The sequence below is a fragment of the Gadus macrocephalus genome, chromosome 1 (genome assembly GCF_031168955.1).
Source record: "Gadus macrocephalus chromosome 1, ASM3116895v1".
Taxonomy (NCBI): domain Eukaryota; kingdom Metazoa; phylum Chordata; class Actinopteri; order Gadiformes; family Gadidae; genus Gadus; species Gadus macrocephalus.
The window spans coordinates 2900838-2923462 of NC_082382.1; the positions used below are offsets into that span (position 1 = coordinate 2900838).

At 44.8% G+C, this 22625-nt stretch overlaps 1 protein-coding gene and 3 long non-coding RNA genes across 4 annotated transcripts in view; 1 reads left to right on the top strand and 3 right to left on the bottom strand.

The window, feature by feature from the left end:
- LOC132465793 (uncharacterized) overlaps positions 1-13071 on the bottom strand; it is a 97660-nt gene extending 84589 nt beyond the window's left edge. The window contains exon 1 of the long non-coding RNA XR_009527691.1: positions 12526-13071. This is a non-coding gene — a long non-coding RNA (uncharacterized LOC132465793). The remainder of the gene's footprint in view (positions 1-12525) is intronic.
- On the bottom strand, positions 552-2857 carry LOC132465714 (uncharacterized). The gene is made up of 3 exons (XR_009527681.1): positions 2256-2857; positions 2069-2160; positions 552-1860 (listed from the first exon to the last, which is right to left on the bottom strand). It is a non-coding gene; the product is annotated as an uncharacterized LOC132465714 (long non-coding RNA).
- Positions 5917-9584, top strand: LOC132465718 (uncharacterized). The gene is made up of 3 exons (XR_009527683.1): positions 5917-7721; positions 7914-8148; positions 8782-9584. It is a non-coding gene; the product is annotated as an uncharacterized LOC132465718 (long non-coding RNA).
- An 8643-nt stretch (positions 13072-21714) lies between the features above and the next one.
- LOC132465732 (protein NYNRIN-like) overlaps positions 21715-22625 on the bottom strand; it is a 30403-nt gene continuing 29492 nt past the window's right edge. The window contains exon 2 of the mRNA XM_060062475.1: positions 21715-21926. Within this exon, the coding sequence (XP_059918458.1) occupies positions 21871-21926 (56 nt within the window). The 3' untranslated portion in view covers positions 21715-21870. The remainder of the gene's footprint in view (positions 21927-22625) is intronic.

Here is a 22625-nt window from a genome sequence, read left to right on the forward strand (position 1 = left end):
CTCGCAGTGCTAAAACTAAAACTCCACATGTCCAGATTTGTAGTGGTTTTCACCTCGATCAAGGCATTTGTGCTCTCCTTGAAAGAAGGTGGTAAAGTGCACCAAAGACACAGCTATGTTCTGACTGCGGGATCTGTTTGCGAGTGGTGGTGACGTATATCATACGCGTCGAGAGCAGCGGGAGTTGTAGTCCACAAAGTGCCCCACACAAAAACTAACCGTATCAAACTCCTACCCGCTAAATTATAATTTTCTTTTCATGAAAAATTATCATTTAAATCCACAAACAACATATGTGTAAACACATGTGTATACGGGGCGTATAAAGACTGGGATCAGAAAATAATTACTTTCTCTCCATTGATTCCCATTCATCTTTTTCGGTGTCATAGGTCCCATGAGCAATGGCGACTTAAGGTCTGATTCCACCTGAGGCGTACGCGCCGTGGGACGGCTGCGCCGCGGTCACCGCTGCTGATCGCTTCCACTCTAATCAATGAGACTATTTCCACCGGGCGCGCCGTGGAACGTTTCAGCAGCGTCCCAGGAGCGGCGTGCCGCGCCGCGCCGCTATCTTTTCGTCCGGCCTATCTCACAACTTCCTGGTTCGGCGTTCGATTTTGCCTTCACCGGTTAAAAGGACTTCCGGTCGAGTAGTCCATGATATTTGACGATGGCGCAGTCAAAAAACAAAAGCTTTGGTTGTGTACCTCTATGCGCCAATTCAAAACCAAAAAAAATGTATTTACATTTCCACGACTTCCCAACTAATACCCAATACAACAGTGGGTCAGGGCGATCAGACGGGATGAAGGAGTTAATTTCGTAATTCAGAATGGGGAGTACACTGGTCTGTAGTCGGCATTTCTCAGCGGCTGATTATAACGACGGGAGTGCTACGCTGAATACTGGAGCTGTTACCAGTCGTTTTGACTGGAACAACTACACCACAGCCCCGAAGAAAACACCCGTGTATAAACGGGTGTCGGCTCGAAAAGCTGAAGGAGAGGACAAAACACAAACGGACCGGAGAGGTACCAGGGAACATGATTACGCGATACGCCCCCCTGCCGGTAAGTAGATGTGTGCTAACTAGCTGTTATGTCTGTTATTTGTGTTCAACACTTGTTGGGCTATTGTATAATTTTGCCAAACATGGCATGGTTAACGTTAAAACATTCAATCAACATCAGACGTACTGTTAAACTGGGGTTGCATATTAATTCAGATACAGATTCAGCTTTATTGGCCAGGTTTGTGAACAAACTAGGAATTTGACTTTGGTTTTTGCTCTCTATGTACAACGCTCAACATTTAACCTATAGTTAATATATAAAAAAGAAAAACAGAAAACAGTACAAATAAATTAATTAATAATAATAAATATAAATAAACTTAAGTATACAGAATAACAATACAATAAAAATAAAGGGTGAATACTAATGAATGGTAATGAAGACTGATTTGTCTTCTTTTTTTGTAGGTGCACTGGATGATGCCCTGGAGTATATTGCTGAGCTGGAGGCAAGGCTGAAAGAAATGTCTATGGGGCCACAAACTGTCCTCAACAGATTTTGTGTGTCTGATCAGACCATGAAATATTATACTCGGTTTCCATCTCAAGAAGTGTTTTGGGAGTCTGTTTGCCCCTCAATACAATATATTCTTTATTGGAGCAAAGCACAGAGGATTGGACAAGAGGCGATTCCAACACCAAGCCCTTCAAGGAAGATTTCAGTCATTGATGACTTTTTCATCTACTGTTGTAGAGTAGCAACTGGCCTTAAAGAACAGGTCATTGCTGACATCTTCCAGGTCAGCACAGCTGAGATGGTACCAACTCCAAGCTGGATATTCCCTCTAGGATGTGGGACATCAAAGGGCGAGCGTGAATCTCACTCAGCTTTGCTCCAGACGCCAAGATGTGTTGTTCTGGTATGGGCCCTAGAGGAAACGTCAAATAAAACTGTTTTTTTTTATATTGTAGTGATAACAGATATATTCTAATATGCATCTTGTCATAATGAGCAAGTTTAACAGAGTGCAAATTGCAAAACAAATGTCTTACCAGCATACGCTCTGTAGAGTGTGGACTTGACTCTTCCCCACCGACTTGGGTTTTTTCACCACAAGGTCACTCACAGCCTCTGGATGGATTCCCTGAAACGAACAAAAATTTAGTCATACAGGAAATGCTCATATACTCTGTTCAAGTCATACACTTCAGTATTTGTCTAGAGGACACAACAGCACACCTGTGTTCTAGGTCGAGGCCACATCTGTGGTTGACTGGTACAGACCAGGGAAGGTGGAACCACGTCAAGGCCCAGCTGCACATAATGCGCTGTCTGGAAGAGCAGAGCGGTTACATGGCTACAGAAGCCTTTGCCCGCAGCACAGCTACAGCTGTGCTCTGAGAGACCAAGTTGTCCAACAGCCTCCAGGGTGATCTAGATTAGATTAGATTAGGCTTCATTGATCCTTTTGGGATGACTCCCTCAAGGAAATTGTTTGTCCAGTAGCTTACAGAAGAAACACAACACAATATTAAATTATATACAATATAAGATAAACAATACACTCTTAGATAACTATAAAAAGTAAAACAAAAAGTAAACGGTAAACAATAATTATAATAATAATAATATAAGATAAACAATAAACTTAACTAACTAACTATAAAAAGTAAACAAAAACAGTAAACAGTAAACAAACTCTTAGCTAATATAGAAAGTAGAGATAATAATAGAAGTAAAACAGGATTCAAGTAAATTAAAATAAGATAAATGTAGAGAACTGTATAGAGGATTAATATAAATAAATATATATAAATAAATAAATGTAAACATAAATAAACATATATTACACATGCACACACATATACATATACACACATACATATATATATATATATATATATATATATATATATATGCATACACATATATATACATACATACACATACATTCACACATACGACATTGTGGATAAGTATCATATAATATAGTGGATAAATAAAATGAAATGAAGGTGAGCAAGGGGTGGCTGACAGTTAAATTAAATAAATTAGGAGTTCAAATTAAGCAGTGGAATAGGTTATATCTCTCCTCTTTACTCTATTACTTCTATTCTATTTCCTCCTACTTCCCTCCGAGTGAGGAGTTGTATAGTGTGATGGCATGAGGGACAAAGGAGTTCTTGAGTCTGTTGGTCCTAACTTTGGGAAGGAGCAGCCTTCCACTGAACAGGCTCCTCTGGTTGCTGATGACAGTGTGCAAGGGGTGGCTGGCATTGTCAATAATGTCCAGCAGTTTGTCCAGTGTCCTCCTCTCTGCCACCGTCACCAGTGGGTCCAGCTTCATGCCGACCACAGAGCCAGCCCGCCTGATCAGTTAATCCAGTTTGGAGGTGTCACTCTTGTTTATGCTGCCTCCCCAGCACACCACAGTGTAGAAGAGGACACTGTTGAGCTATATACAGCGATATCGGATATACAGATATCTCAGCATGTCTTGATATACAGATATCTCAGGTGTTGAGCTGTAGCCGGTTAGTGTGGCACCAGAGAGCAAAGTCCCCCACCAGACTCCGATACTCCTCCTCTCTGTCACCCCTAATACACCCAACGATGGCTGTGTCATCTGCATACTTCTGTAGATGACATAGCTCAGAGTTGTAGCGAAAGTCTGAGGTATACAGGGTGAAGAGAAGAGGGGCCAGCACTGTACCCTGGGGGGCTCCAGTACTGCTGACCACAGTGTCAGACGTGATGTCCTTCAGCCTGACGTACTGTGGCCTGTCAGTGAGGTAATCATCAATCCAGTCCACCAAATAGGGTTCCACTCCCATCCTGTTCAGTTTGTCGTGAAGCATAGGGGGCTGGATGGTGTTAAAGGCACTGGAGAAGTCCAAGAAGAGAATCCTCACTGTGCCGCTTCCCTTATCCAGATGGGAGTGGACTTGGTGTAGCATGTAGAGGATGGCATCCTCCACACCAACATCTGGCTGGTACGCGAACTGCAGGCGGTCCTGGGCGTGTTGTACCTGGGGTCTGAGGAGGTTGAGGAAGAGCCGCTCCAACGTCTTCATCAGGTGTGAAGTGAGTGCCTCCGGTCGGAAGTCATTCAGCTCGCTGGTCCTGTTCTTCTTCGGAACCGGAACGATGCAGGATGTCTTCCAGATCGTGGGCACTCTCCCTAGCCGCAGGCTAAGGTTGAAGATCCGTTGTAGCGGCTCTTCCAGTTCTGCAGCGCAGGTCTTCAGCAGTCTCGGACACACTTTGTCTGGGCCTGCTGCTTTCCTGGGCTGGAGCTTCCTCAGCTGTCCTCTGACCTGGTCTATGGTGATGTGAGGTGGGGATTGTGTTGAGGTGGGGGGGAAGGAGGGGGATGTTGTGGTGTCTGGGGGGAGGTGTGTAGAGGGAAGAAGGAGAGATGGCTGTGGTGAGGGTGGGGGTGGGTGGTGGTGATGGTGGTGGTGGTGGTGGGGGGGACGAGGGCTGGTTGAACCTGTTGAAGAAGTCATTCAGCTCGTTCGCCCTCTCTGTTGTCTGCATTGTCCCCCCTGTAGCTCTGGTCTTTGTGTTGTGACCTGTGATGGTCCTCACACCTTCCCAGACCTCCCTCATGTTGTTCTCCCTCAACTTCTGCTCCACCTTTCTCCTATAGCTGTCCTTAGCTTCCCTCACACAGTGTTTCACCTCCTTCTGTGCTGCCTTCATGGCCTCCCTGTCCCTGCTCCTGAAGGCAGCCTTCTTCTTGTTGAGGACAGCCTTGACTTCCTGCGTTATCCATGGCTTGTTATTAGGGTAGCAGCGGACAGTCCTGACAGGGGAGACCTGTCAGGACTGTTGAGGTACTCCGTCAGACAGTGTGTCATCCCCTCTATGTCCTCACCATGCGGGTCGATCAACACATCCCATACTGTGGTGTCGAAACAGTCTCTCAGGGCACTTTCTCAGAGGACCACCTGATGGTGCGAGTTGTCACCGGCTGTCTTTGGACCAGGGGGATGTACAGTGGCTGTAGGTGAACCAGGTTGTGATCAGACTTCCCCAGTGGGGGGAGGGGAGTCGCTCTATATGCATCCCTCACATTAGCATAGAGGAGATCAATTGTCCTGTTGTTTCTGGTAGTACAGTCTACAACCTGGTGAAAAACTGCCAAAGTAGAATCCAAAGTTACGTGATTAAAGTCCCCAGAGATGATCATAAATGCCTCAGGGTGCTGTGTCTGCAGCCTTGCTGTGACGGAGTGGATCTTCTCACAGGCAGTGGCTGCGTCCGCTCTCGGAGGAATGTAAACACAGACGGTGATCACATGACTAAAATCCCTCGGCAGATAATATGGCCGCAGGCTAACAGCTAGCAGCTCGAGGTCCCGGCAACATGAGACTGTCTTTACGGAGATATGTCCTGGGTTACACCAGCGGTTGTTGACATACATGATGAGACCCCCACCTTTGCTTTTTCCGCTCGCTTTAGTGTCTCTGTCGGCTCTCACGGCAGTGAATCCCAGCAGGTCCACGTTAGCATCCGGTACAAGGTGGTTTAGCCATGTCTCCGTAAAGATGAACAAGCTGCTGTCACGGTAGATCCGTTGGTTGTTCAGCGCGGACAGCTCGTCGATCTTGTTCGGCAGCGAGTTCACATTCCCCATGATTACGGAGGGAATAGATGGTTTGTAGCGCCTACTATTATCCGCTAGCTCAGCCTTTATCTTAGCTCCAGCCTTGCAGCCCCTGGGTCTCCTTCTCAGCTCCGCTGGGATTGGGTGTCGTATCCCAGCCCTTCCGTTTGTTTGTTTGTTGTTTGTTTTGTCCGTTGTCCGTTTGTTTGCAGAGCCAGTAGTTCCTCTCTTGAGTAAGTGAGAGAGCTGACTCTTGGTTGCATTTTTAGAAAAACCTTGATATAAGGCCTTGATATAAGGCCATTGGAAACTGGCAAGGAGTCTGCAACCGCAGAAAAAACATGTACAGGACCGTGCAAAACTCTTGGGCCACCATTACATCTGTTGTTTTAGCAATGTTATAACATGAACTAGCCTAGATGTTTGTCCTTTTAATGCACTGAACAAATTTCCTTTATTTACTCCTTAATGAAGAGGAAGAAAAATACATGGCTCTGTACAGCCACAAAATTGCAGCAAGCTAGGTGGGCCAAGTCTTAAGCACGCTACTGTACTGTTTGTAAGAAAGAACAATGAAAATGATCTGAACTTCAGAAGCAGAGGAAAACTGCAACTGCAGTTGTTAGTCCAGACAGACTATCAAAACAAACAGACTTGGGCCAACGGGCCCTAACTCAGCAGAAACCTGTACTATGTGGGGCTCCTCATCGAGCAGTTGCATCTACCTCTCACTACCACCTTTGCATCAACTATATTTGACACTGAGCATATACATAATGTTAATAATATGTCGCTGATCGGACAAAAAAGGGTCACAAATAACTAGCTGAACCTTTCCTTGGTTAACCTAATGCTAAAATGCTAACGCTACACACGGAGACTTCATAGCCACCATGGCTAAATTATATTCAGAATATTATAGTCTACACGTAACAAATATGATAATTTTACACACATTTCACACAGACAATATTTCTGACGATTTATATGGATCGTATATGGTTTGCTTGTCATCACAAAACATGAATGAGCAAGGCCATTAAGTAGCCTACTGACAACAAAACACCTTAGAGTCTGTCCCCACCGGGTAGCAAAAACAGGTATGTGTGTGTGTGTGTGTGTGTGTTCGTGCCCGTGTTGAGAATTAGACCTACGCTCTCTGTCCATGGGGCTGAAACACTGTGTCGAAATGAAGTGAAGCGTTGTCACTTTGCTCTCCAATATTCATTGTGAACGTGATATGTAGGCCTATGTTGTATTTTGGAGAGAGAGTGAGAGAGAGCGAGAGAGAGTGCGAGCGAGGTATAAAACTCTTTATATGTAGGCCTATTCGGCATATTGAACTGTCGGCCTAATGCGCCTCCTTTTTGAAAAGTCTGACAAACGGACCAATGGGTTCCGTTTTCGGAACAATGAACCGTCGGCATAATGGCATGTCGATCTAATGGGAAATTTTTCGGACCATTGAGACGTCGGAACAATGAGGTGTCGGAATTAGGGGCAGGCCCCGGAGGAGGACCCGTGGAGTGGAGGAGATACAGGGCAGGATTTCAGGGCTGCTGGAATCAGTGTGGGAGCTGACAGACACTACAGGGCTGCCTCTGGTGAGCCATGACAGCATGCGCCACGTTTGGGAAGTGCAGCAGAAGCACCTGGAGTGCCTCCCGAGACCCTGCAGGTGTTGCACTGTACACAAAGGTGGGGACACTCCAGAAGGGCGGCAAAGAGCTGGACATCCTTAGGTGTGGTAGGGGGTCCTCCTCCCTGGAGAGTTTTCACCGATACCAGTGTGCTTTTATTCCAGGTACATTCGCATCAAGACATGCTGTATTGTATGTCTTTATTTAATGTTGTTTTCTGTTATGACAGAGAATGTGTTGTAATTATTCAAAATAACACAATTACCACTGTCGGGTATTCATATGTATTCACTTTACATTCACGTTGACATGAAATGAATGAAGAATATGGATGTCTCTTTCACCGTTTAGCTACACCCAGAAGGCTAGGAAGAAAGGAAAGGAATCAGGAGGACCGTGGAGAGCACCGATGAGGCCGAGAGGCTCTGCTCCTGGAAAGCAGGCGGCAGAGAGGTGCTGGACCACAATTTGTTATCATTTTGGTTCAATACAAATCATTGATTAAGAGACAGCACATGTCACTGTGAAAAGTATTTATTAAGTGTTAACTACTTCATTGCAATCCCTATTGACATTATTACTTTGTTCTTCATGACTTTACATCCTTGTTCACAGTCCAGATCATATCATACTTCTCTCCCACAGACTATACATGACTCACAGCAAAGCAGCCCAGGATCCCGAACACCACAGGGTCAGTGAGTGTGTCTGCCTCAGACTGGCCAAGGAGTTTGAGCAGTCACGGAACAGGCCCAAGGACACAAGGGGGAAAACCCTGTGTCTACAGCCACATTAGACAGCTGCTGGAGGACAGCAGGGTTATCGTGGTCCAGACGGCGCTGGCTCTGGTGCCGGTGAACAACACCACGGTCTCTGCATGGTATGTGTTATTTCATTTACCTTCCCCATACAGCCAAGACAGTATGTAAATATTTAAACTCAAGAAAACCTCCACCTGCATGCTTGTTAGAAAATATGTAATACACAGTATGTAATAACCTTAGGGAGGGAGGGTAGGCTTACACATATAAAATAATGAATGTTTGTCTTGTAGGCAGGCTGCTTAGGAGGGATCAAGAACAAATAGGCTTAAAAACAGTTTCTACCCCAGAGCTGTTATTTCTCTAAATAATGCAGAATTATAAATTACTGCATTATCATACCAATCTGACCTTTAAAATTGGCTGACATTTTAAAATGTATACATTTGTTTGAGTTCTTTAACATTCTATATTTATTTTCAAAAAATACTCATTTTCTCATTTAGTTTTTGTTTTAAAAGCACTTATTTTGAGAGCCTCTACCCCAATTTCGTTGCACTTTGTGCAATGACAATAAAGAGATTCTGATTCTGATTCTGATTCTGACAAGAGGAAGAAGGACAGGAACATGCTGCTGCAAGGCAATATTCCTTCCACAATTTGGGCCGGCTCTGTTCCAGCAAGCTCCTCCTTTTTCGTATGCTCCACCATTTCCCCACTCTTCATCTACGCATGATCCTCCTTTTCCTCAGGCTCCTCAATTGCAAGCTCCTCCAAAGTGCCCAGCCAAGGCAACGTGCCTGGAGGCTGAACAAAGCTGCCCAGGAGGATGAGGAGCTAATGGCAAGGGGGGAACCGCCACGGAAGAGGCTGGCAAAGGAGAAATATCACTACACCTGCAAGGGGTGTGGCCAGGACAAAAGCAAGCAAACTGGACACACCCAGCTGAAGGGGCGGTGTTACCGTCCAGAGTCAGGACAGACCCTGGATGACTCGAGGAAGAGTGTAGGCCTATAGTCACCATCACTTGTCTCTCTCTCTGTTGTTTGTCTGTCTGTCTCTGTGTTGTTCGTGTCTGTCTCCCTGTCTGTTGTCGTGGAAAAATCCACTGGGTTTCCACAGCTTTTAACTCCTCCAGGTTTCCACAGCTTTCTCTCTGCAGAAACAGAGCTGATGAGATGATGATGATTCTTTAAATCAGGGGTGCCCTACCAGTAGACCGCCGACAGATCCCAAGTCGACCGCGAGGGGTGAAGAAAAAAAAAATATATATATATATATATATATATATATATATTTTTTTTTAATAAAATAAAATTTGCGCGGGACATATACGCGCGGTAGCGCATGCGCTGTCAACAGCAGTTGAAAGCCGTCAACAGTAGTTACACACTCCTAAACATTGGCATGGCTGAGGGTAAACGAGCCAAGACCTACCATTTTCACCCTGAGTGGGAGGAAGATTATTGATTATCGTTGAGAAGGTGCCGTGCGCAGACGGAGTGAAACCCCCACTGAAGTCCGTAGGTTCACGATACAACCCCCCCCCCCCCCCCCCCCCGTCAACAATTGTTATCTACCCCTCCCCCCCCCCCACCGTCAACAATTGTTCTCTACCCCCCATCCCCGCTTGAAGGTAGGTTTGCTGGTAGATCTCGGGAGGTTGGCTACTTGAAAAGTAGATCTTGGGTCAAAAAAGGTTGGGCACCCCTGCTTTAAATGATGTGGCAGATTCATTTACCGTCTGTTTTGATGTAATGGTGCTTCCCAAGTCTGCCATCGGGCAGACATACTACTCCCGGCAAATTTATTTGTATGTATTCGGGGTAGTTCGTCACCATGGCCACGGAGAACCCAAGAGTCGGCATGATATCAGTCTTTACACCTGGATGGAATGTGAGAACTCAAAAGACAGCAACACCATCACCTCAGCCTTGCAGCATTTCTTTTCCAAAGTTATTGATGAAGAGAAAGTTCTCTCACGGACACGTCGGACAGCGAAATATTTGATTTAATCTTAAAGCATGATCATGGGAAAGTACTGGATACAAAAGTTACCAAGAACACATTCGATGAAACAATAGGTGAACAACATTCTTATAGGGAACGTTTCCATTGTGGGTAGGGAGTGGGAGTGACCTAAGGCCAAGTCAATTTGTAATACAATGGGTGGATATTGGACGTGTCTGCAGGTTTGTAAGACATGGCTGTAAATAGTTTACACAACAAAGAAGTCAGTCGATTGGCCTGGTCACAAAACCAGACTTACTGGCTCCAGTGGGAACTTGAATACGAATTAACTTAACCTCTCTCAGTTAAGAGAGGAAGGGATTTGTTTTAAGATACAGGGAGAATGAATACAGTTCCTTCTAATGTAATAATAATTATTATTATTACATATATATAATTTATATAATTATAATTATATAAACAAGGTTAATATAATTTGTATGTGATTGTATATAGTTATCTGTGCCAGTTTCAGAGCCTCCGTCTTTTCTCCAACCCTTGTTATGGTCAGAACAAAAACATAAATGTTCTTGCAATGCTGTTTGCGCTAAGATCCCAGCTGTACCCTCAGCTTGGCATGAAATATTTTTTTCCAATAAGAGGGCAGTTTTCTTCCAGCGGACCGAGTGGAGCAGAGGCCTGTTTCAGGTAGCTGGTTTAACATACTCTGAGTTTAATCCTGCGCTCTGAGTTGGTTGACTCAGAGTTCAGGGTTGAAAAGCAACTCTGGGTTTTCGGTTTCAGAACAGGTGATCAGCGTTGGGTTAATCAACTCTGAGTATGTTCACTCTGGGTTGAGGGCGTGCCTGTTGACTATAAAGAGCCATCATCAATGGATCTCTGATAACATGATCAAACATGGAACAAAAGCGTAGATCCACTTACTTTTCCCCCACGGAATTGGAAATTCTAATGAACGCGTATGCCGAACAGTTACCCATTTTAACAAAAAAAAGCAATTCCGCCGCGGCAGCAAGAGCGTGAGAGAGAGCTTGGCAGTAAATAGCTGAACAATGCGTGAGTAAAATTAATTAGTAAAATAAAATAAGAGGAAAGTTTAATATCTTCCACTTATTCAATATGTAAAGTGTGTGTGTGTGTGTGTGTGTGTGTGTGTGTGTGTGTGTGTGTGTGTGTGTGTGTGTGTGTGTGTGTGTGTGTGTGTGTGTGTGTGTGTGTGTGTGTGTGTGTGTGTGTCAATTTACGCAACCCCGAGTTGCCCCACGAGGACTTGGCAGCAAATGAAGATGAAGTACAAAAATATAGTTTAAACAGGTAAACTAATGTTTAATTGAAATCAAATCAATTGTGCTGTTTTGCCTGCTCTACCTAATTTAACAGCTATATTCAACATGTGATGGGCCTATATTTAAGCAGTAAATGTAAGTAGTACATTTCCCAGCCACCCCAACACTGCCAATATTTAATAGGATTTAGATATATTAGAAGGCTACACCTAGGCAAAATGCATTATATATATATATTAGTGGTGGGCATAGATTTTTTTTTTAAATCTAGATTAATCTAGATTATTTCCAAAATTAATCTAGATTAATCTAGATTAAAATGGCAAACGGCAAAAAATCTGTTCGTTTACCTTGACAGCGGTCAATTATACTGGGCAATGGTGATTTATCAAATATAATTCACCGCCGGAAGTTGTGAAGTGCCCATGCAAGTGAACGGAGCATAAACAAAAATAATTGACAGCTGAACGTTGGGAAGGCCCATGCAAGTGAATGGAGCAGTCTACAGCATTGAGAAGAGCCGTGTAATAATCCATAATAATGTAAGGTTTAGAAGTTAAATATTTGAAAGTTGTAGAATAAATTAATATAATTTATATTGGAGTTAATTTGCTATAAATGTACTTAAAATTTTTAGTCAGTTAATCATTTACGTATTTATGTTACACAATTATTACATATTTACATGTTTACATAGTCAGGATATTCTGTTGAATCTGCCTCTCTGATTCCCTCACGTTTACCTCAGTCTAAATTCTAGCTTCTGATTGGTTAATTCAGTCACGTGATGGGTCCGAACAAGGAAGTGTTTGAAAATAGATTAACGGCGATTTTTTTTTTTGATGCTTTGGAGATCCAAATTTTGGAACATAAGTTAAAGGTGGGGGAGGTGCAAACTGGGATACTGTTCTCTGCTCTAAAAACATACCCAATATAAATTACTTAATTTTTTTTGTGCTTTCAGGAAATAAAGGAATCCTCATAAAAAGTAGATTGTCTTTATTAGAACACGGGCTGTGGTGGGACAAGTTATTTTGTTGAACAGATTACTCAAAGGGTTTTATTTCAGTGAACAATGCAGACGATTATGCTGAGCATGTGCATGTAGAGAAGAACAGCATCTGGATAAAAGCAGTACCAGGGTCTTTTCTGCCTTGCATTCTTAAAATGAGTTTCTTGACTTGCAGCAGTTATAGGTCCATGGTTAGTCAGCTACTCTGATCATGGGAAAGCCACAACGTTGAAGTGACTGTAGTACAGAGCGGGTGGGATGCACGGGGCGGATCATTCTGCACATTAACTGCGATAAAAAAAAAAAACTTAAACTTAAAGCATGCCCCCGGTGCGTTTGACAGTTAACATGGGGGCTGAGAAGGTGGTCTAAATAAATGATAGATTGCGCTGAAAAACGATAGCACTCGGGAAGAAAATTATCAGGAAAATAAATTATATCCAACCGGGGTCTTAATAATCGTTCCTCACGGAGATTCCTTCTGAGGATCGCAGCCTCTACGTCCACAGGCTCTCGTAGAAAAGGACATGCCATTTCTAACACTTCCTTCTGTCGGAGAGCTGCCTTCAGCCTTATAGACAACAAACTCAGAGTAGGTCTAACCACCTCCCGAGCAGGTTAGACCCACGGCGTATGTTGCCGCAGCAACTAACTCTCGGTTGCGCTGAACCTGCTACCTGAAACGGAAAACTGAGTTAGTTTCCACTAACTCAGAGCGAACAAACTCGGGGTTGCCTCAAAACCAGCTACCTGAAACAGGGCTCAGGACATCAGAAAAAAATTATATATAGCCTACATTTTTTATGTTATATATTCATTCACATTTTATAATCATTAAATATTGGGTAATACTGGGTCAAAATTGGGTCATTATCATCAGAAGAAAACGAATAACAACTGAATAACATTATGATAAACCTACCTACTTTCCTAGGCTACTTTGTACACTAGATGTTAGTATTTAGTAGGGCTGTAACGATACGCGTATCAAACCGAAACTCGCGATACTCAAAGCCACAAACCTGTCTCGCGGTGTGAGAAGGCAGAAGCGCGATATGCCCTTTCTAACTCTTCGGTCAAATTGTCCGATTGAAATTTGCTAATAATTTGTCTAAATAATAGTCTGCTGACAGCGCCCCCTCCTATCGATGCCGTAAATATGTGACGAGATGCCCTCTCTGTGATCACAGCTCTCCGTGGCTACGGAGGATTGCATTTCTCCACAGCCGTCGAAGTCCTCATAGCTGACCAAACGTCCTCTTTTCCCCGGACATGTCCACTTTTTACGTCCCGTCCGGGGCGTCCGGGTTTTTTTTATTAATTGATGATAATGTCCGGTTTTCGGACATTATCTCGTCGCATATTTGTTTTTGCCTCGTCGCATATTTGTGTTTCTGGGTCTTTCACATAACCTACTAGTTATTACCATTGTATATGTCTATGGTTATTACGGCCTTCCAAGTTCTGTAAATGGTATCTCCCTTACGTTCCACCTTCTTGCGCGAGCTGACTGTAGAGAGAGTCTGTCATTGGGCGACTGATCTCAGGGTTGCCAGAGCCACGATAATTATCCTCCAAATACGACCATTTTGAGCCTTTGGTACGTTACTTTGCCATTTCCAATCTGGCAACATTGAGCACCTTGCCGCTTCCACTCTGTTTACAACAGCGCATTAAATCTGCAGCCATGCCTAAACGTAAATGTAAGTTCACGGACGAACTAAAGAAAAAATACCCATGTTTTCGCCTCGGCCGTGATGCTTCGGCCGAGGCGCCCCTCCCCTCCCCCTCCCCCCCCCCCCGCGACGAAGTGTCCTCTTTATCACAAACTCAAATCTGGTCACCTATCATATGCGATATGAACGCCATTTATCCAGAGTGGGCCACAGTAGGGCCGAGATCGTTTATTGGCCTGTGGCATGTGCCACCGCGACCACTGACATACCATGGCATATGCCGTTCTGGAACGGTAACTGCCGTTCTGAAACGGTAACTGCCGTTCTGAAACGGTAACTACCGTTCTGAAACGGTAACTGCCGTCGCGACCACTGACATACCATGGCATATGCCGTTCTGGAACGGTAACTGCCGTTCTGAAACGGTAACTACCGTTCTGAAACGGTAACTACCGTTCTGAAACGGTAACTACCGTTCTGAAACGGTAACTACCGTTCTGAAACGGTAATGCCATGGCATATGCCTTTCTGGAACGGTAACTACCGTTCTGAAACGGTAACTGCCGTTCAGGTGGAACGGTAACTGCAGTTCCCAACAATGGTATGTGACACCAGCATAACTCCTCCGTATAATTTCAAGACAGGTATTGCCATAAATGTAAAGGTATATATATTTGGTATTTATTGACACAATATCACAACATAACGCCGTAAATAAAGGGATTTACACGTTTCTCTCGTCCGTGCTGTTGTTAGGATATTTCCGATCTGTTTTGTTGTTGCTTTTGTAATGACAGATGCTTTTGAAAACAGCCGGACTTGCTCCGGTGACGGTAGTTATAGCCTAGCCTTCTAGGTGGCCATAGAGCTAGTCTATTGCTTTGTTCCAATATCCATACTATCCGCAGTCATTATACTTTATTTTAGTATGACTTCTTTTTTTATATAGTTTGAGTACGTAGTGCGTTGCAATTAAGATCAGGGCGAAAGGAAGTGTAGTGAAAGGACCCGGATGGTATACTCAAACGGTCAAACCGATGAGTGTGGATTGATGTACACCTTTCGTGCTCCACGGCAGCGATCTAATAGCTACGTAGCTGAAGAGGCGGAGCCAGGCTGAGCCAACGTCGGCGCATTTTCTTTAATAGGTCCATGCATTTTCCACGTATCCTGCATTAATGGAGTCATTTTGTTGTTTTAATAGCTTTATAACTACTATGTGTAAAGAGTTCACCGTTCAAAGCGAGATGTTTATTGCGGTTGCGATCGTAGTTTCCGGTTAGTGCACCAGAGCCAGGTCCCTATAGGGGTGGCACTGTAGGCTATGGCTAGACAGTCATCCATTTTTCCACTCGTGTTTTATCAAGATGTTCTAGTAGCGTAGACTATAATAAAGCCTATACTGTATGACTGCTTCAGCTCATAACTATTCAATAGGCCAAATATTAAGTTTTGCATTTGTTGTTATTGGTGTTTAACCAAATAATTTAAGCAGGCCTATAGGTTCCTATCATTTAACCCTGATCCAGTGTCATAAACCTTTCTATATCGACATGATCCAGTGGTATCATGGCATACAGGCCACCGTTTTTCCGCTGGCATGCCACTCATGTAAAATGGTATTACCAGTTTCTACTGGCACCTACCGTTTTTCCGCTGGCATGCCACTCATGGAAAATGGTAATTACCAGTTTCTACTGGCACCTACCGTTTTTCCGCTGGCATGCCACTCATGGAAAATGGTAATTACCAGTTTCTACTGGCACCTACCGTTTTTCCGCTGGCATGCCACTCATGGAAAATGGTAATTACCAGTTTCTACTGGCACCTACCGTTTTTCCGCTGGCATGCCACTCATGGAAAATGGTAATTACCAGTTTCTACTGGCACCTACCGTTTTTCCGCTGGCATGCCACTCATGGAAAATGGTAATTACCAGTTTCTACTGGCACCTACCGTTTTTCCGCTGGCATGCCACTCATGGAAAATGGTAATTACCAGTTTCTACTGGCACCTACCGTTTTTCCGCTGGCATGCCACTCATGGAAAATGGTAATTACCAGTTTATACTGGCACCTACCGTTTTTCCGATGGCATGCCACTCATGGAAAATGGTAATTACCAGTTTCTACTGGCACCTACCGTTTTTATAAGAATGATTGTGTAGCTGTGAATCATGAGTGGTATGTGTGTATGAACGGGCAAATACCACAGGAAAGGAATATCTACTGGCAAACGGTAGGTGCCAGTAGAAACTGGTAATTACCATTTTCCATGAGTGGCATGCCATCGGAAAAACGGTAGGTGCCAGTAGAAACTGGTAATTACCATTTTCCATGAGTGGCATGCCAGCGGAAAAACGGTAGGTGCCAGTAGAAACTGGTAATTACCATTTTCCATGAGTGGCATGCCAGCGGAAAAACGGTAGGTGCCAGTAGAAACTGGTAATACCATTTTACATGAGTGGCATGCCAGCGGAAAAACGGTGGTTCCAGTAGGAAATGGTACTTCCGATTAACATAATTGGCTTGCCAGCGGAAAAACTTTTGGCCTGTATGCCATGATACCACTGGATCATGTCGATATAGAAAGGTTTATGACACTGGATCACTAGAACATCTTGATAAAACACGAGTGGAAAAATGGATGACTGTCTAGCCATAGCCTACAGTGCCACCCCTAACGGAAACTACGATCGCAACCGCAATAAACATCTCGCTTTGAACGGTGAACACTTTACACATAGTAGTTATAAAGCTATTAAAACAACAAAATGACTCCATTAATGCAGGATACGTGGAAAATGCATGGACCTATTAAAGAAAATGCGCCGACGTTGGCTCAGCCTGGCTCCGCCTCTTCAGCTACGTAGCTAAGATCGCTGCCGTGGAGCACGAAAGGTGTACAATCCACGATTCCACACTCATCGGTTTGACCGTTTTGAGTATACCATCCGGGTCCTTTCACTACACTTCCTTTCGCCCTGATCTTAATTGCAACGCACTACGTACTCAAACTATATAAAAAAGAAGTCATACTAAAATAAAGTATAATGACTGCGGATAGTATGGATATTGGAACAAAGCAATAGACTATAGCTCTATGGCCACCTAGAAGGCTAGGCTATAACTACCGTCACCGGAGCAAGTCCGGCTGTTTTCAAAAGCATCTGTCATTACAAAAGCAACAACAAACAGATCGGAAATATCATAACAACAGCACGGACGAGAGAAACGTGTAAATCCCTTTATTTACGGCGTTATGTTGTGATGTTGTGTCAATAAATACCAAATATATACCTTTACATTTATGGCAATACCTGTCTTGAAATTATACGGAGGAGTTATGCTGGTGTCACATACCATTGTTGGGAACTGCAGTTACCGTTCCACCTGAACGGCAGTTACCGTTTCAGAACGGTAGTTACCGTTCCAGAAAGGCATATGCCATGGCATTACCGTTTCAGAACGGTAGTTACCGTTTCAGAACGGTAGTTACCGTTTCAGAACGGCAGTTACCGTTCCAGAACGGCATATGCCATGGTATGTCAGTGGTCGCGACGGCAGTTACCGTTTCAGAACGGTAGTTACCGTTTCAGAATGGCAGTTACCGTTCCAGAACGGCATATGCCATGGTATGTCTGTGGTCGCGACGGCAGTTACCGTTTCAGAACGGCAGTTACCGTTTCAGAACGGCATATGCCATGGTATGTCAGTGGTCGCGACGGCAGTTACCGTTTCAGAACGGTAGTTACCGTTTCAGAATGGCAGTTACCGTTCCAGAACGGCATATGCCATGGTATGTCTGTGGTCGCGACGGCAGTTACCGTTTCAGAACGGCAGTTACCGTTCCAGAACGGCATATGCCATGGTATGTCAGTGGTCGCGGTGGCACATGCCACAGGCCATTAAACGATCTCGGCGTCTCTCGTGGGCCAAGCGCGAAAAAAATTGCCTCTGTGATCCTGTCTCTATTGTTTTGTGCGATTTGACTGGCAGTTTGTCTGCTTATAGGTCGGAATGAAGCGGCCACCGATTATTGACAGGATAGGTAGGCTACTTTATTCTACCGGACTCGTTCGCTTCTTCACTAGACACGCGCAACCGCTCGCTCTCCTCGCTCGTCCACTCACTCGCTGACGTCACTCACACACGCATACGCACACTGCCATTCTCCCGCACACACATATGCTACTCGTAACACTATGCCTCGTTATTGCGACGTTCATGTTTTTCCTCATCTATTGAAAGTTAGGCTAATAAACATGTTGCATTCTATACGGCCTGATTATGTCATTAATTAAGCTAGGCCCTACATAGCCTAATAAGAAGCGCTAATAAGGATATTTGAATAAACCAACCAAACAGTTAAAGGGGCCCTATTATGCCTACCAGCAAAAAGCATCATATAATTCTTCATAAGATTCAGGTTACTAAATGCCCTTTCTCCACCAGCAACAGTAACTGGGAGAGTGCAAAAAATCCTAAGAGCAATGCAGACCTCTCCAAAAATGCTCTGGTGTTGCATTTTATAACTTGCATTCAAGAGACCAAGGCAGCTGCAAACTGAGGGGAACGTGGCATTAGATATTGAACTGAGATGCATGATTTCCCTCTCAAATTGAGGTGTGAGGTCCTTTCTGTATTTAGCCATCAGTGGCTGACTCAAAGAAGCAATATCACTGTCACTTAATTGGCCCACTTTAGGTATGGCGGCAAATTCTTCAAAAATATTTGCTATGGTCTGGAAGTGAGAATCTAAGTCACTAATTATGTGGTCAATGGCGGTGAAAAACTCTGTTTCGGAATGTTGCACCTGCACTGTCTTTCTGTTTGGTTTCCTCCGAAGTCTCACCGGGGAGCCTCTTCCTCTCACGGCTGACCTCTCCTTTGAATCGAGGTGGAATATCCATTTCCTGAGCAATCAATGATGCCTCAGAGAGGAAAGAATCCCATCTATTTCTAGAAGCCTGCATCTCACCTTTCAGTGCATTCACGTTGGCCGCCTCTACCTCCAGTGTAGGGAAAAACGGTCTGTCTAGTTACTGGATCAGATGAAATGAGACGGAGAGGTAATAAAGTCTGTCGGCACGAGGACCTTGGATTTATTAAGTAAAGTGGCAACGGTTATACAGAGTCATAAAGCGTGAGAGATCGAATATGTCTAAGTCCCTAATCAGCGCTGATGGTTCGTCCAGAGCTTCGCCTCCGTGGAAGGTCTGCTGCAGAAGAAGGGGGATGAGTTCCTGTGTGATACACTCTTATGCTGTATCCTCCTCTCGATGAGGTGTGTGCGTTTGAGATGTGTATGGTTCTGTGTGTTTTTGCTTGACCTTGCCTTCCAGGCCCTAGTGTATGCATGTGTATCTTCTTGTGTTCTTCCTGACGGGGGAGAGCCTCACAGAGTCTCCTGTTTGTGGCCCTCCCGTTCTGAGGATGAAACGGTGCATTGTCTGAGTGTACAACATCTGCCTGGCTGAGAAATGGGGCCTTCGGCTCCGGCCTTGACCTGACTATATATTATGTGTGTGTTATGTGTTAAAAGTTGACTATATTGTAATGTGACTGCCATGTGATGTGCTCATCAGGCTAGGGTAGGAGTTAGCTATATTAATAATGTACATGTGATGTGCTCAGCAGGTTATTTTGCCCAACATATCCCCCTCAAGTCGTCGCCAGACGACTTTTACTCATTAGGGGTACGAGGGATAGGACTCCAGCGCGGGACTACCATCATAACACTTTTTAGAAATAACAGAAAGAAGGCAAAATTATCATAAAAACAAACGTCCATGAGCATGGGACTAAAACAACTCGCTGGACCGGGTGTATGGGGAACCACGTGGGAGAAACGCCGCCCATGCTTCAAACATGGGTATACCATACACACCCCACCTAGGGGGTGGCATCCACCCCGGCCTTACATCGCGAACAGACAATACCAAGTAAAGTGGCAGCAGGTAATACACAAAAAACAAACATACCACAAGCATACAATAATACAAAAAACAAATATCAAACGATACCCAAAAACAACAACAACCAACAACAAAACTAACACCAAACCCTAATAATAACAACGAAATGCAACAATAAAACAAACAGTAAACAATAAACAAAAATGCAACAATCACACAAATACTACACAATAACAATCACAGGAAAGAAATGCAACCATGAAACGTGTCCCTAAATAATAGTAATAATAATAGAAAGATATGAGGTAGATAACGAATGGCAATCCCCCTCAACCCATCCCTAGATGACCACACACTAAGGATGTGAGGAGGAGTTAGCTGGTCGTGTAACAATAAGCAATCACACGCATGGGGTATCCAGGGTAGGCACGGGGCACGGGAACAACTGAAACCACGGAATAGCCCTGAGCGTCATCACGGGCAGGTGGACGCAAGGCGCCACCTGAGCATTAGACCCTTTTATTCAACTGCGCTCAGGACCTCATCTGATAAACGGGCAATCAAGGCCCCTGGAATCTCGCCCGTGTGTATCCCCGAGCTCCATCTAGTGGGACAGCGATATAAACAACAACATTTACGTTCCCGGCGTCGGTTGCGTAGACGCGGGCATAGATATGGGAGCGGCTAAAAACAGTGGAGCGTACAGAAGCAAATACAGCCAGGGGCGCCCTCAAGCCTTAAGGGAACGGGCCGCAGCCCCTGGTACCGGAACGCAGATCCCTGGTCCGGGCGACGTGGGTGCATCAGGTGGGAGGGGGGGTGGTGCCGTTGGCGGGGACGGGAATGGGGCAGCCCACCTGGAGAGGTTACTAGCACGTCACAGGCGGGGGGGGGAAGGGGGGTGCCGTGGTGGGGTTTCAGCATACGGTGGTGAAAACAGGACGCCGGGGCCGTGCACCTGGAGAGGCCACTAGCACTCACGGGTAGATGTCCGGCTCGGCGGGGATGCAGTCGATGGCGGGGTTTGGGAGTGTGTAGGGGAGCTCGTACTCAAAGTCAAAGGTTGCAGGGTGAGGGAGGCCATACTCACAGTCAAAGTTTGCAGGCACTATCTGGTCGTCCAGGGGAAGCTGGTCCTGGCAATCCAGAAGGGGCATGAGGGGGGCCGCTTCGGAGTAGGGAGGGGGCTGTTGTTTCTCCTTTTCGAGGGCCGTGGTGATGAGGCGTGAGCAGAGGGTGCGGGCGCAGGGGATGCAGCAACACCCGCAGCAGACCACAATCCCGACAAAGCAAGCCAGGGATGACAGGACGGCCATGAGAAGGCCCTTCCACTTGCCGAACATGTCAGTCATCCATTTCTCCATGGGGTTGTCGATCCCAGAGTCCTCTGCCATCTGGACGGAAAGAGCTCGAAGGCCGGCCAGGGCCCTTGTCACCGACCCGTCAGGGGCCGTGTTGTTGGGATAAAAGTACATGTTGTCCTTATCATCCCACACACCCCTCCTTGCTCTGCCAATAGCATATCTATATCTATATAGTCCCTTGACCTTATCCGTGGAAAAATTGACAAACCGTTGCTGATTATAGTATATATTATTTATCCAATTAACATTTTTGTTAATAGTGGACCACCAAAACAGGACTGATTCAAACCCTGCCGAAATTTGATTGCATCATTCTTGGGTAGTTCGTTGGCTCCGGGCGTGTCTGCATCTGGCTCCTCCTCCGGCCCTGGAACTTTGTGTTTCTCTTGCTGGAATTACAAACTTATGTACAACAGTTAGATGTTCAAACATATTTTCCTTAATTCTGTTTCTAATTACTCCAATAGAAGTCCCTTTTGGGACCCTCGAATGTCAAGTGAAGGCATGGGTCGACCCTTAAGCATTTAATGCGGGGTTAGATGCGTCGTTCTGTTAGTTTTCATGCGATAACTCATTAGTGTCAGTCGTAGTGCATTAGTCCTTTAATTTAGTACTCTAATTTAATTTTGCTAATCTTTGTCTTAAGCGTCCCATTCCTCTCTCCACCATACCTTGTGGTTTGAGGATTGTAGACCCAGACTAGTCTTTATTCGACATGCAAATGTTGAATCACTTGTTTGAGTGTTTTCTGAATAAACACTGCCCTATCGCCTGAGCTAATTTGTGACGGAATTCCAAACCTTGGCATGACTTCTCTAGTCAGAACCTTGATTACCGTAGCCGCACTTTGGTCGTCTGATGGGACTGCTTCTACCCCTCTGTTGAACACTGTTTTTTCAAATATTTCACACTCATTTAGCTGGATGTCAATCATTGTTTGCAAGTATGGTGAAGAAAAACCTTGTTTTCAAAAAATGTCCTAATTCTCCTCAAAACCTCCCCCTCCTTGCGCAATGGTCAAAACCATGCGCATTAAATGATAAGCAAATCTAAGAACGCCGTTGGTGCAACCAACGTCGAAACGTCTAACTTCAAGCATCAGCAAACTGAAACCAATCTTTTGGGAAGGGAAATCAAAACCAGTGTGTCCAAATCCAAAGCCCAATATGGGTGGGTTTACCATCAGCCGCCTGAAACCACGCTGTTCCAAAGTCATGCACTAAACCGAAAAAACGTTCATGCGTTAGTGGCCTTCTATACCACAAAGGTAAAATAAAATAAAACGCGACATGCCCCGTTCCAAGACCACCTCTGCTGCCAGAGCTGACATATCTGACTCCTGTTCCCCCTCCACCTTTCATCAGCCGGCT